The following is a 15,818-nucleotide window of genomic DNA, read 5'->3' as shown; positions in this document are numbered from 1 at the left end:
TTTATAAGTAATCTAAATATCATCAAATAGATAGATATGTACTTAAATAGGAAATAAATTGGAAAGTTAGAGAATAGTCTGGCAATATTATATTATGAGTTATGTTTATATGTTTATAAAAACATCTATAGTATATTATATAAATAGCACTTACTCAGCACAGTTAACTTTAAACCCATATATGCATATACTTATTTTTGTGTATATGATGTTATATAGAGTCATATGTGAAGTACAGAGCAGTAGCTCTGGAGGAAGAAGGGAGAAGACTATCCTTGGAAACTGGGAAATTTAAGTTTTATCTCATGTTAATGTTATTCCTCTTGGTAGGCATGATCTTCCCTTGCTATCTCCCTGTGTGCATACACAGACATCTGCCAGTGTGCTTACATAACCATACACATCACTTAGGAATTTGTACATATAATCATACAGGTTATGGAGAAAAGACAATATTTATACATGACACATTGTCAAGAGATTATTCTCCTAGTTGTTGACACAAGAGTGAGTGATGATTGGGTTCCATATTTAATTAGTTTTCTTGACGATCACAGAGTAAGTTCTGTTTGCTAACTTTTACTAAAACAAGACATGTATTGTCCATTTAGAATGCACCCAAATGAAAATGTAGTTAATGATCTGACAAACACTGCAACAAAACAAAATTTTATTAGTGCTGAATCAGTGAGGGTTTTTAATATTTAAAAATTGGAACTGGTTCCTAAGAATTGAGAAAATTTTAGTATAGTTTAGAGGTAGCAGCTCTGCCATTAAGAAGGATCGCAAGATACAGGTATATAGAACAGGAAAGACCTGTTTGCTCACAGATAGCAGCAGGGTCTCAGTCATCTATGGGAAAGACTACCCAACTTCAGACTGGAATGAAACAAATCTCATAGGATGGAGGCAAAGAAAATAGGCCTTTTTGAACTGGGGTAGTATCAATGTCCTCTGGATTGACCAGAGGTTTTAAAGTAAAATGCTGTAAAATGTTGGTCAGCGTTAAAAACAATTCCATGCGGGCCAGACCTTCTCCAAGGCAAGCTCTTCTTCCTAAAAAAGATGCAACAACTGATAAGTCATTTAATTCTGATTCTGAATTAACACACATAGAATAGATGCTAATGAATGACTAATTAACCCAGACTAATTTCCCAACAACTGACTGCATTTTTGCAGTATCCTTTCATTCCTCAGGACAAATTTCTTTTATTTTCTTTTTTCGAATCCTTTTTGTTTTTTTCTTCTTTTAATATTATTTTTATTTCATAAATGAGCAATGTATTTGCATAACTTTTACCCCTCTTTTTGCTGACTTCTAGTGCTTCTGTGCCCCACCTTACTCACTCTTAAAATGGTGACTGATTTAATTATTTTTTTTTCCAAGACAGAATTTATCTCTGTAGCCCTGGCTTTGCTGGTACTGGCTGTGGAGACCAGGCTGACCTTGACTCACAGAGATCCACTTGCCTTTTCCAGCTGAGTGCTGGGAATAAAGGCATATGCCACCATATCTGGCTGATTATTCTTGTTAAATTATGCATGTATGAGTACTATGAATACAGAGATAGACCCTACTGAGTCCATTTAGTGTTGTTCATATGTAGACTTGTTTAATCTCAGTATTTTTATATTTTGACATTAATTTATTAATTGACATTTTCATACATGTGCATAAGAAATTCTGGTCACACTTATTCTTCCACACACTTCCCAAATTCCTCAGGGCAAGACCCCACCCTACAAAGCATACAATTTCTGAAAAGGAATTGATGAAGAGCTTATACCTGAAAATGGTGTATCATGCCTTTAGTCTCAGGACTCGGGAAGCAGAGGCAGGAAGATCTCTGATTTTGAGGCCAACCTGATCTACAGAGCTAATTCCAGGATAGCAAAGATTAGAAAGTGAAGGAAACCATCAAAAACATGAAGGTGGTAAAAATGTGTTTGAACAAGTGGGCCATATCCCAGCTCCAGTAACCAGAAGAACGTGGCTGCTTTCAGCTACTGTTTCTGGCTTTAGAGTCAAGGATGTAAGAATGGGGTTGTGGAATATCCTTCCACAGCTAAGGAAAGCAGCTGAGTCCAGGTGTGTGGTATGGGGGACCCTGCATGGAGGCCCAGAGAGGCCAGTGTGTGTAGTTGTGAAAAGGAATCATGGATTTTGCGGTGATATATTGTGTACTCCAATAAAGCTTGCTTGAGGATCAGAGGTCAGAACCAGCCACTAGATCCGACACAGAAGCCAGACAGTGGTGGCACACACCCTTAATTCTATCACTCACGAGGCAGAGATCCATCTGGATCTCCTTGACTTCAAGGCCACACTGGAAACAGAGCCAGGCAGTGGTGGCACACACCTTTAATCTCAGTACTGGGAAGCACACACACCTTTAATACCAGGAAGTGACATGGCTGGATGGAGAAAAGTATATAAGATGTGAGGAATCAGGAAGTAAAGCAGTTCAGCTGAGATCCTTTTGAGTGAGGACTCAGGGACTTTCAGTCTGAGGAAAAGGATCAGCTAAGGAGTTGTTGAGGTGAGGTTGGCTGTGGCTTGCTGTGCTTTTCTGATCTTTCAGCTTTCACCCCAATATCTGGCTCTGGGTTTTTTTTTATTATAAGACAATCTAAGATTCAAACAACAGATTTCACTGCAGATCCTAAGATGTTGAAGATGCCCAAATCATGGAATACTGTGGGAGACCACAAAGATTTCAAATCATGGTTTCATTCTATTTAGATTCAAGGTCAGAGAGTCAGAGTTTATGTTGCTCAGGCTCAAAAATAGGATGCTTTGACCAAAGGTACAGTTCCCAGTTGTCTTACGCTTCAAGACCTAATTACAAAATGCTTTGCCATTAGGCATGGTTACTGGGTGTTTAGAGAATTAATAAAGGGTCTATGCTTGTTTGTACTTTGTACTTTGATCTTGAAAGGGGAAGATGTCTTGACTTTCCACTTGCTACTGTATAAAAATTTCATTGGGAATAAACCGAGGCAACTGGGTATTGACCCAGAGCCCTCTCAAAGCTATCTTATGTCTCTAACTTTTTCTCCATCTATATTTTTCCTATCTATCATTTCTCAATTCCTCACTCCTCACTTCACAGACCCTTTGATAGGTCAAGGCAGGACCCCAACAGGATACCTGCCAAGGAAAGCTGCTAATAGGGCATGCAACCAGCACAAGAAAGAAATGTATGTTGCAGTCAACAAAGGTGAAAAGAGATCTGGAAATCCGAAGAGCTCTTTGAAATCAGACATGGAGATTTAATGTTTAGAGTTTGCCCAGATTGTGTTTGGTCTTGCTTTGGTCCAGTATTTCCTCACTAAGCTCCCTTTGCTCCTTTTTAGAACAGTAATGGATATCCTGTGCCATTATATTTGGAAGTATGTGATGTGCTATTTTATTTAGATTTTACAGGGGTGATTACAGTTAACAGATTGCTACGAGTCTTCAAGAGACTTTGAACTTTGGACTTTTAAATAGTGATAGAACTGTGATAGACTATGGGGACCTTGAAGTTGGACTGAATGCATTTTTGCAATATGATATAGCTACAAGCTTACAGGGGCCAGGGAGTAGAATGTCATGGTTTGAATAGGAATGGCCACTGTACACTCATTTTTTGAATTCTGGTCATTAGGTAGTGGCACTACTTGACAAGGATTAGAATGTGTAGCCTTGTTGGAGTTGTATGGCATTGCTGAAGAAAGTGTGACACTGGGGGTAGACTTTGGAGATTCAAGTGCTCAAGCCAATACCAGTGTCTCTCACTTCCTGCTGTCTTTCAATCCAGATATAGAATACCCAAATACTTCTCCAGCATCATGTCTGCCTACTTGCCACCATGATTTCTGCTATCAAAATAATGGATTAAAGCTCTGAAACTATAAGCCAGCTCCAATGAAATGCTTTCCTTTATACAAGTTGCCATGGTCATGGTGTCTCTTCACATAATAGAACAATGAGGTAGACACTCCATGTAAGCTGTTCCTTGAGTTTATAGTGACCTGGATCCTCTGTATGGAGAGAATGGCCTCACAAAAATAGGATTTGTTTTAGAAAGAGCTCTTGAGAAGCTCAGCTCTGGGTCAGGAATCAGAATCAGTGGGTAAAGACTCTAATTCAATCAGAAGTAACCTTCACCTTGTGATTGCTGCCTCTGGTCTCATGGAGATGGCTATTTATACCCCCCAATGAAGCCTCCATGCACAGCTCATCTCACCTCACCTGGGCCCTAAAACACATGGAAACAAAGTTTGCTTGCCTGCTGAGAAAGCCATGAAGTAGTCACTCTTCTTGAAGTTGCCTCTCTCATCCAGAAAATGGCCAGGGTCAAACTTCTCTGGGTGGGGAAATTCTTTGTCATCGTTCAGGGCAGAAGTCAGACATGTCATTACACTTGTATCCTGAAAGAAAGAGAATCAAAGTCATTTATGATGAAAGTTGTAAACTTAAAAAAAAGTTCCAGCATCTCTCATTGATCTCTTTGTTGTGTAGATGAGCAGATTAAGACACAAAAATAAAGCCATTTTTTTCCATGTTAAATACCACGTCAATACCAGGCCTTGCTGTGGGGTAATGCTTTTGTATATTGGTTTAATAAAACACTGATTGGCCAGTAGCCAGGCAGGAAGTATATGTGGGATAAACAGAGAAGGAGAATTCATGGAAGAGGAAGGCTGAGTCAGGATATGCCAGCCTGTTGTTCAGGGAGCAGCATGTAATGGCACACAGGTTAAGCCATGGAACACATGGCAACATATAGATTAACAAAAATGGGCTGAGGTTAAGTGTAAGAGCTAGTTAATAGTAGGCTTGACCTAATGGCCAAGCAATTTTAATTAATATAAGCCTCTGTGTGTTTACTTGGGTCTGAGCACCTGCAGATCTGGGTGGAACACAGAAAAATTTTCAGCTACAAGGCCTAATGGTCTTATATCCTATAAATCTTATTCCAGGTCTCTGTTCATTGTCTTCACAGCCACCATCACTAATTTGTGGTCTGATGTCAGCAGCTTGCAGAATTGAAGAAGGTTCCTGGAGTGCATTGGCCTTAATAATACTTATCAGTGACATCTCACTGGTTACTGCCATTGAAAATTCTACTCAATTTTGTAGAAGAGGAGGTACAAAGACTGCAAGAGCCAGTTGGGAATGAGGAAACCAAAAAACACAAGGCCTTTTAGACACAACAGGATTTGCATGTTTATAAATTAACCAAGACTGACAGCATGCACAGAACCTTCAAAGATCTAAGGCAGATAGAATTCCAGCTCTGAGAAGGGAAGTTGACATATGCCACCATCTTTAACCCAGAAGCTATCTCAAATTAATAACAATCCACATAGGAAAAATTAGTTTTCTCCAACAGTCTCATTGGGGAAGCCAACCACATTTTAGAGTAGGCAATATGCACAGTAGTAGATGGTCAACAGAAAACTTACTAAATGGTATTTTTGGAACATTTTGTTTCATTCATAATGCATTCTCTTGACATATTTTTTTTAACTTACAGGTCTTTTGTTTGTATATTATGGCTTCTGATTTGTGTTTTATAGAATTTCTGTGGGTGCAAATGTGTGCCTCTGCATCTGTGTCTTTCCTGTGCTTTTTCTTTGTCTCCTTTTCTTTTGTTTGTTTTGTTCTATTCTGGTTTGTTTTTGTTGGTAGTGGGTTTTTTGTTTTTTAGTATTGTTATTGTTTTGTTTTGAGTTGCCTGCTTGTTTTCTGATGAGAGAGAAAAAAAGTGCAATCAGAATACAGTGTATGAAAAAAATCTATTTCAATTAAAAAAAACTATTCATCTCATTGACTTCAGAATAAGAGGTGAGTCATTTTTCAAAACCTCATTGCCAATTTCTTCAAAAACTTTCTATCTTCCATCATGTGAGCAGCTGAAAAGGACCTCCCCTCTGGCTGTGTTCTTCCACAAGCAAATTGTAAGATTCTGATGGAAGGAGGAAAGCACTTCCAAATTCAAGATTATGTTTTCACTGAGAGTAGTAGAATTATAGATGAATACGAAGAATTAGAGTTTAGTTTTCAGAATCAATGGAGTCTTAGCCTGTGTCTTAGCCTTGAGCTCTGTAACCATCCAGAGGTCAACATTTCAGTGGTTCATTTTAATCACACAAAAAATTATCACACTTGTATCAGATCACTGCACATATAAATTAACAATATATAAAATGCTTTTTTTAATCTTTGGTGTTAGAGGTTACACACTGGAATTTCCACATGCTAAGAGCATTATGACAATTATAGCATCACAGACAGAGACAGCTATGATAGGACCACGAAGGCAAAGTACCTTCAAATTTGACATCATTCCTATATCCATTTAGATAGGGAGTGGGTGTTCTGACATGATGTATCATGGCTTTGAGTATAGGGAATGTGTTATTTGGAGACACTACATAAAAAATAAGGCCACAATTCAGGGTCACTTTGGCTGTACATCAGGGCCTGGCTGCCTAATGTTACAAAAGGCAGATGATGCAAGGCCACAGTAGCCTTTACTTCCCAACTCTCTTTCTGGAGAGAGTTTCAGAGGAACATATCCTGATTTCTGGGAGTGAGGGGCCTGTGGCTAGAGTGTCTCGAGCCTAACAGTACCTACAGTAAAGAAGGTACAGAGAGGAGGAGTGACTTAAAAGTACAGCAGATCTCAAAAATCATAGTAGCATCTCTTCTATAAGGCTCTGGCTAGGGGATTGATGGCTTTCATGAAGGAGGCAATCCTATGGCACTATAACAGCACCACAGCTCAGAGGGTCAGAGCTGAGAGCCATACACTACTTTTGAGCAATACTCCAAGAAAGGAGAAGCTGAGGTCCCAATATATCTAGGGAAAAGAGAACATGATTAGAATACTGGATATTATATGGTAACTCAAAAAATTCCCTCCAAAACCAGTTGACAGAGAAACCCATCCTGAGAGATAATGGCCATGAAAATAGCTAAACCACAATGGCAAGAATAGTGCTAAGACTAACACAGTGGAAACCATCTGCAAGTAGTTTAACTTCCTGTGAAAATACCAACCAACACCCTTACAGGAAGACAGTATAACAAACTGCTCTAAAACAACATTCAAAATGCTTAACAAAGCATAAAATTAAAAATTAGTAGGCATAGAAAAGAAGGAAATGCAGCTTTAATGAAGAAAAAACTATCAGTCAATGTGAACAGGCTTTATGATTGTATAGCTTTAGAGTGATCATACAAGACTCCAAAATAAAACTGTTACAAATGTACCTGAGCACTTGTAGGAATAATTGAAAATGAATGTAGAGACACTGCATTTGTAAGTAAAGGAATTTGTCATTAATATAATCAAGTAGTACAAATTATTGAATATTAATAAATGGAAAGTGTAAAGACATACATTCTAGAATTAAGAAGAGCAGACTTGAATATTTGCTACATGAAATTGAAAGCATGAGAAGACAAAACGTGAGATTAGCAAACAGAGACATACTAACTGGGTGCCAGTCCTCCACATGATGGTCTCCAGTATAAATACATACATGTGCTTACAGTAGAACTTGGTCAAAACTGTGGATATTCTGGAACATAGAAGTTTCTTTAAAAAGGAAAATAGTACAAAGTGGGGTTTCCATTATCATGATTTTATCCAGATGGCAGGTTCCAAGAGGAAAGGATTAAAGGACTCTATGTGGCTATATAGCATTAGTCTTACTGCTTAAACAACCAGTGTCAAGCTTCCCTTGTAAGGCCCACACAGAAGCCAAAAGGGAAAGGTGTACATCCCAGAAGCAGAAAGGCCATAGTAAGATAACCCTAAACTTTCTGGGTGAGATCAACAACATCTTTGGAGACTTTGTGAAGTAGGTATGTTTCGGCCAAACATTAAAATGTGTGGTTAGTTACTCAAAACATTCTCTTTGACCTATACTTAATACAAAGACATTGTCAGACAGAAGTAAGCTCTGTCTTTACTTCTAGTGAACTTGAATTTCAACAAATCTTAATCAGTATTTAGTTTTATTTATAATATAGAGGCCAGAGTATTGTTTCATGGAGAAAGTGCTTACCAATCAAATTTGAGTATTGGGCAGATATTTGAGTGGCTTACATAAACTAGCCATGTGATGTTTTTAATTTGTGAGTTAATTGAATAAAGTGGTTTTATTTACTAAAAGCAACAAAATAAGTGTTAATTAAAACTAAGTAGGAAATGGTAGCACAAGCCTGCAAACTCCAGTGTTCAGGAGGCTAGAGATGGAATATTATTTTTTTGATCCAGAATATACCCGTTTCAAAATAATCTATCTATCTATCTATCTATCTATCTATCTATCTATCTATCTATCTATCTATCTATCAATCTATATGTAATGCCAACATGCTTGATAATATACCAACTTATTAAGATACTTACATGAGTTCATCAAAAAGAAGGAAGAAGAAATCCACCATTAGATTGAACTTCTCTTAAGTAAGTGAAACAAAAAGTATGTAGGAAAATGGAAATATACAGTTGTGGTTAATTGGTAAGAGTATTAACATCCACTGGAAAGCAAAGATGTTGACAGCAGATTGTATTAACAGAGAGGAAGTGTGTGAACATATCAATGCACTGAAAAGTTTGTGAGAACCCAAGCCTGTAGCATTTAGAAGGCTGTTTAAACAGATGACAGGCAAAGGAGCATAAAGTGAGGGAGTGACATGTTTGAGGTATGATTCTGGCATTCCTGTGGAAGGTCAAATCACCTACAATAATATTAATTTATTGTTGACCAGAAAAGCTGCCTAGTGAGGAAACAGATGAAATGTATCTCACCTTGGGAATGTGGTATCCTCTGAACTCCACATCCTGTGCTGTTTTATGAGGCAAGGGAATGGGAACAAGATCAATGCATCTCTGAATCTCATGCAGCACAGCGTTTGTGTAGGGCATCTGGTTCTTGTCCTGCATGCAGGGGCTCCGATGTCTGCCAATAACTTGTCCAATTTCTTCCTGAATTTTAGCTTCCAGGGCAGAAATCATAATTTTTATAAAATGGAAAAGAATTATTTCTGTGTGATTCTTGATCATTTTATGTTGTGGTAGGAAGTAGAGAGTTGAGGAATCTAAATCCCTTCATGCCCCTAAGAGAAGAAAACCTAATGCATGGGTAACATGATTCTATATAGAGACATGAATGAATCTACCATATGACTAATAGAGATTATAAACACTTTGAGCAAAGTGGCATAATAGAAAGTTAATATATAAAATCCATATCTTTTCATAAAACAATAAAAAGCACACAGGAATAAGTTAGAAAAATAAACACATTAACAGCAGCCTGACACAAAAAATAAAACATGCAATGGGGAAAAGAGGACACCTATTCACTACACAATGCTGTCAAAACTGGACATCCATTTCCAAAAGAATGAATTATATTCATTTTTTCACTCTATGCAAAAATTAATTCAAACTAGATCAAAGACAAATTAAACCCTGAAATGATGAGACTTCTAAGGAAATCATCAAAAATATACTTCAAGAAGTAGGTGTTGGGGCTGGAGATATGACTCAGACATTAAGAGCACTGGTTGCTCTTCCAGATATCCTGAGTTTAATTTCTAGCAACCACATGGTTGATATTCATGAGTTTAATTCCTAGCAACCACAGTCATGATATTGAGTGCCATCTTCTGGCATGCAAGCATACAGGAAGGCAGAACACTGTATACGTCATACATACATATATACATACATACATACACACATATTTAATAAAAAGAAAGTGTAGGCAAGAACTTTCTGAACAGAGTTTTGATAACAGGGTACTGGACCCAAGAATCAACAAGACTCTTAGGAGCACATGAAATAAAAAGTCTGTGCACAGCAAAAGAAACTAACAGCCAGCAATTTTTCAAACAGGGCACTAATATTCAGAAACTACAAAGAAATGTAAAAATTAAACACACAAAAAATTCTGCCAATCTGCAAGTGGGCAGATGAACACAGTTCTCATAAAAAGAATCACAACTCACTCAATAGTATTTTTATGTGTTCAACATCCCTAGTCAGCAGGAAAATGCAAATTAAAACTACCTTGAGATACCAGTCACCCCAGTCAGAGTGGCTATCCTTAAGGAATCTGACAGCAAATGCTGCTGTGGATACAGGGAAAGGGACCTTTACACACTGCTGATGTGAGTGCAAATTAGTACAGACATTATGGAAATGATTAGGAGGTTCCTCTGTAAGTTGAAAATATATCTACCATATGACCTTACCGTACTACTCCTGGACACATACCCAAGAACTCTATATGCTAACACATACACATTTATAGATACTCAAGAACTCTGTATATTACCACATACACATTTATAATTCCTTATTTATTGGTAGCAAAGAAATGGAACTAACCTAGATGTTCATCAATAGATGAATGGATGAAGAAAATATAATACATATAGAGAAAAGAGTTTTCAGCTGTGAAGGAAAACTACAACATAAAATTGTTCAGTAAAAGAAATGGAGAAGGGCTGGGCGGTGGTGGCACATGCTTTTAATCCCAGCACTCAGGAGGCAGAGGCAGGCGGATCTCTGTGAGTTCGAGGCCAGCCTGGGCTACCAAGTGAGTTCCAGGAAAAGGTGCAAAGCTACACAGAGAAACCCTGTCTCGAAAAACCAAAAAAAAAAAAAAAAAAAAAAAGAAAAGAAAAGAAAAAGAAAAAGATAAAAGAAATGGAGAAGGAGAACATAATGCTGAGGTGAACCAAACTCAGAGAGGAGAAGAACTGCATGTTCTTCTTCATAGGTGGACCTTAACCTATTATGTCTGTATGTATTGTGTAAAGATTTGCATGTGTGGAGACCAAGCCAGGGTAGTATTAGGTGATAAAGAAGGATGAATACAGATAGAAAAGAACAGATGGGCCTGACAGAAGAAAAGAAGGTTGAGCAAGTGTCCTGGGCCATGGGATAATATAGCACATGACAAATTATATTCAAGGGTCAACCCAGAAGCTGAATAATTCTCTGATGGAGGAACCTTGTTCAAGCAAGGCTCAAGAGCTACAGATTGAATAATGTTTGCTTCTGTCTGTAATTTCACATGTGTAAAAGCAGCTGTGGAATCTCCCCACCGCCTGTACTGTAATATGTCTATCTCATGATTACTTTCAATCTATGGGAATTTATATCTGTGGATTATCAGGAAATTGCTGTATTTTTTTTTGACACAGTCAGGGTCTATTGAGTTCCACTAAGAAGGTGTTTTAGTCACAGTTTAGATTTATGATTTAGGAAAACATTTGAATCCAGACTGGTTCAAATTCCTTTAATCTTTATGCTGAAAATTGCAATTACAGGTTTCTTGTACATCAATAGGTGAAACAAAGCTTCAAAAGAACTTTAGATTAAAATCAGGAGCTTTGCTAATGGGTATAAGATATACATTCCCCAAAATAGCAGTTTAGTTCACAAGGACATACTGAGATATCTGGCTAGGTCATACATACAAAAAAAAACCCAATTTCTATTGCTGGCTAATGATTAAGTCCTTGCACCCATTCCTTACCTCAGTTTGTGAAAATGTATTGTGACTAGCCCAGGGTACAGAAAATAACTTGGCTCTGTAACTCCTAATGAGGACTGCAGATAATTAAAAGTTACATGCAGGACAAAAAGTACATTCTAGAGAGACCGCCAGCATCAGATTAGACTAAGAGTTGAGTCTTTGTCAAGGTGGGACCCAGGAGCAAAAACCTGTGCCCCTATTCCACCACCCATTGCAGTCCCATTTTCAGGCCAGTTGGGAAGACAGACATCCTGCAGACAGGTCAAAAATAACACCGTCCTCCATCAGGCTCTGTAACCCAATCCCCACCTACCCCAAATCCAATCCACTTTCTGAGACTGCAACTATTCCCTGAGACAGAGACTGCCAGCACCCAGTTGAACTAAGAGGTGAGTGTTTATCATCAAACCTGAACACACCAGCCCCTAGGTTTTAGACCCAGGGGCACAACCCTGTGCCCCTAAACCACTACCCATTGCAGTCCCAGTTTCAGGCCAGTTGGCAGGCTGAACTACTGCTGATAGGTCAGACTACCACCATTCCACGCCAGACATTGTAACCCAAAAGTCTCACCCCTCCCAACCCACCTACATGCCAAGATTACAACTACTCCCTGAGACAGAGCCTACAAGGGCCAATTGGACTAAGTGCTTCTCCCTGAGACAAAGAGTCTATCAGCACCAACTAGACCAAGAGCTCCCACTGGACCAAGAGTATCGATCAAACTGAGAGAGTCTTTCTCAGACACAGACACCACTTGCACCAAGTAGAGAAAGAGATGGGTAGACACCAGTGCAAAAATACAGTCAACAACAACAAAACCACCATGACTCCATCAGAACCTATATCAGCAAGACCTAAACATCTCAACACAGAAGAAACAGAAGATATCGACCATAAAAATGACCTTAAGCTAATCAACTGTCTCAGTTATCCAGAGGGCCTGATCTAGTTGGGGGCTCCTCAACTATTGGTTCATAGTTCATGTGTTTCCATTCATTTGGCTATTTGCCTGAACTGAATCTACCAGGTTGAACTCAATCTCCAGGGGAGTCTTTGCCCTGGAGGAGATGGGAATGGGGGGTGGGCTGGGGGGAAGGCAGGGGTGGGGGCAGGAGGGGGAAGGACAAGGGAATCCATGGCTGATATGTGAAATTAAATTAAATTATAAAATAAAAAAAGTTAAAAAATGACCTTAAGAAGATGATAGAGATATTTAAAGAGGAAATGAAAAATTCCCTTAAAGAATTCGAGGAAAACTCAAACAAAAAAATGGAAAGAAATCAATAAATCTGTTGAAAGCCAAGAAAAAGTAATTAAACAAATGAGGGAAACATCTCAAGATTTGAAATCTGAAATTGAGACAATAAAGAAGACACAAACTGGGGGAATGCTGGAAGTGGAAAATCTGAAAAAATGAACAGGAACTATAGATGCAAGCATAACCAACAGAATACAAGAGATGAATGAGTGGATTTCTGGTGTTGAAGATATGGTAGAGGAAATACATTCATCAAAGTAAACGCTAAAGCCAACAAAGTCATGAACCAAAATGTCTTTGGGACACCATGAAAAGACCAAATCTAAGAATAATTGTGTTAGAAGAAGGAGAAGAATACCAAATTAAAGGCACAGAAAATATATTTAACAAAATCATAGAAGAAAATTTTCCCAACTTAAAGAAGGAAATGCCTATAAAGATACAAGAAGGTTACAGAACACCAAATAAACTGGATCAAAAAAAAGTCCCCTCACCACAAAATAATTAAACCATAAACATACAAAATAAAGAAAATTTATTAAGAGCTGCAAAGGAAAAAGACCAAGTTACATATAAAGGCAGACCCATAAAAATAACATCTGACTTCTCAATGGAGACTCTAAAAGCCAGAAAGTCCTGGACAGACATTACACAGACACTAAGAGACCATGGATGTCAACCAAGACTATTATACCCAGCAAAACTCTCAATCAACATACACAGAGTAAACAAAATATTCCATGATAAAACCAGATTTAAACAACATCTCTCCACAAACCCAGCCCTACAGAAAGTACTAGAAGGAAAAATCCAACCTAACGAAGTTAGATACACCCATGAAAACATAGGCAAGAGATAGTCCCACACCAACAAATACCAAAGAAAAGAAACATACACCACCACCAAAAAATAACAGGAATTAACAATAACTTGTCATTAATATCCATTAATATCAACGGTCTCAATTCACCTAAAAAAGCCACAGTCTAACAGAATGGATACAAAAACAAGATTCATGCATTTGCTGCATATAAGAAGTACATCTCAACTCTAAAGACAGACACTATCTCAGAATAAAAGGCTGGGAAAAGACTTTCCAATCAAATGGAATTAAGAAGCAATCTGGTGTAGCTATGCTAATATCTAATAAAATAGACTTCAAACTAAAATCAATTGAAAGAGATCAGGAAGGACATTACATATTTATCACAGAGAAAATCCGACAAGATGAAGTTTCAGTTCTGAATATTTATGCCCCAAATACAAGGGCACCTACATTCATAAAAGAAACATTACTAAAGCTTAAATCATACATCAAACTTCATACACAGATAGTGGGAGACTTCAATACCCCTCTCTCAACAATGGACAGGTCTGCCAGACAGAAACTTAACAGAGAAATAAGGCAACTAACAGACACTATGACTCAAATGGACTTAATAGATATCTACAGAATATTCCACCCTAACACAAAAGAATATACCTTCTTTTCAGCACCCCAGGAAACCTTCTCCAAAATTGACCACTTGCTTGGTCACAAAGCAAATCTCAACAGATACAAAAACATTGAGCCTGGCGGTGGTGGCGCATGCCTTTAATCCCAGCACTCGGGAGGCAGAGCCAGGCGGATTGCTGTGAATTCGAGGCCAGCCTGGGCTACCAAGTGAGCTCCAGGAAAGGTGCAAAACTACGCAGAGAAACCCTGTCTCAAAAAAAAAACCAAAAAAAAAAAATTGAAATAACCTCCTGTATCTTATCAGGCCACCATGGCTTAAAGTTAGATTTCAACAAAAACAAAAATTACAAAAAACCTACAATCTCGTTGAAACTGAATAATGCCCAATTGAATCACCAATGGGCCAAGGAAGAAATAAAGACAGAAATTAAAGATCTCCTAGAATTCAATGAAAACCAATGTACAACATACCAAAACTTATGAGACACTATGAAAGCAGTGCTAAGAGGAAAGTTCATAGCTCTAAATGCCCACTTATTCATTAAGTTGGAGAAATCTTACACTAGTGACTTAATAGCACAACTGAAAGCTCTAGAACAGAAGAAGCAAACTCACCCAGGAGAAACAGATGCCAGGAAATAATCAAATTGAGGGCTGAAATCAATAAAATAGAAACAAAGAGAACAATACAAAGAATCAATGAAACAAATAGTTGGTTCTTTGACAAAATCAACACGATAGACAAGCCCTTATCCAAATTAGCCAAAAAGCAGAGAGAGAAAATCTAAATTAACAAAATCAGAAATGAAAAGGGAGACATAACAACAGACAACTAGGAAATCCAGAGAATCATCAGGTCATACTTCAAAACCTGTACTCCACAAAATTGGAAAATCTGAAAGAAATGGATGCTTTTCTGGATAGGTACCACATACCAAAGTTAAATCAAGACTAGACAAACTATTTAAATAGACCAATAACCTCTAAGCAAATAGAAACAGTCATTAAAAGTCTCCTATCCAGCTGGGTGGTGGTGGCGGCGGCGCACGCCTTTAATCCTAGCACTCGGGAGGCAGAGGCAGGCGGATCTCTGTGAGTTCGAGGCCAGCTTGGGCTACCGAGTGAGTTCCAGGAAAGGCACAAAGCTGTAGAGAGAAACCCTGTCTCGAAAAACCAAAAAAAAAAAAAGAAAAAAAGTCTCCTATCCAAAAAAATGCCAGGACCAGTTGGTTTCAGCACAGAATTCTACCAGATTTTCAAAGAAGAGCTAAGACCAATACTCTTCAAATTGTTCCACACGATAGAAACAGAAGGAACATTACCAAATTCCTTTTATGAGGCTACAGCCACTCTGATACCCAAACCACACAAAGATGCAACAAAGAAAGAGAATTACAGACCAATCTCCTTCATGACCATTGATGCAAAAATACTCAATAACCGAATCCAGGAACACATCAAAAACAAATTATCCACCATGACCAAACAGGCTTCATCCCAGGGATGCAAGGATGGTTCAATATATGAAATCAGTCAATG

The 15,818-nt window shown here is 38.1% G+C and overlaps 1 protein-coding gene across 1 annotated transcript in view; it reads right to left on the bottom strand.

Moving 5' to 3' along the window:
- Positions 1-653: 653 nt before the first annotated feature.
- LOC102914467 (cytochrome P450 2C70-like) overlaps positions 654-15,818 on the bottom strand; it is a 50,145-nt gene continuing 34,980 nt past the window's right edge. The window contains exons 7-9 of the mRNA XM_006986073.4: positions 8,820-9,007; positions 4,278-4,419; positions 654-1,056 (exon numbers count right to left, since the gene is read on the bottom strand). Of these exons, the coding sequence (XP_006986135.2) occupies positions 875-1,056; positions 4,278-4,419; positions 8,820-9,007 (512 nt within the window). The 3' untranslated portion in view covers positions 654-874. The remainder of the gene's footprint in view (positions 1,057-4,277; positions 4,420-8,819; positions 9,008-15,818) is intronic.

This window comes from Peromyscus maniculatus, chromosome 1 (assembly GCF_049852395.1).
Source record: "Peromyscus maniculatus bairdii isolate BWxNUB_F1_BW_parent chromosome 1, HU_Pman_BW_mat_3.1, whole genome shotgun sequence".
Classification (NCBI taxonomy): domain Eukaryota; kingdom Metazoa; phylum Chordata; class Mammalia; order Rodentia; family Cricetidae; genus Peromyscus; species Peromyscus maniculatus.
The sequence above is the reverse complement of the archived record's forward strand: the minus strand, read 5'-3'. Positions and strand labels throughout refer to the sequence as shown.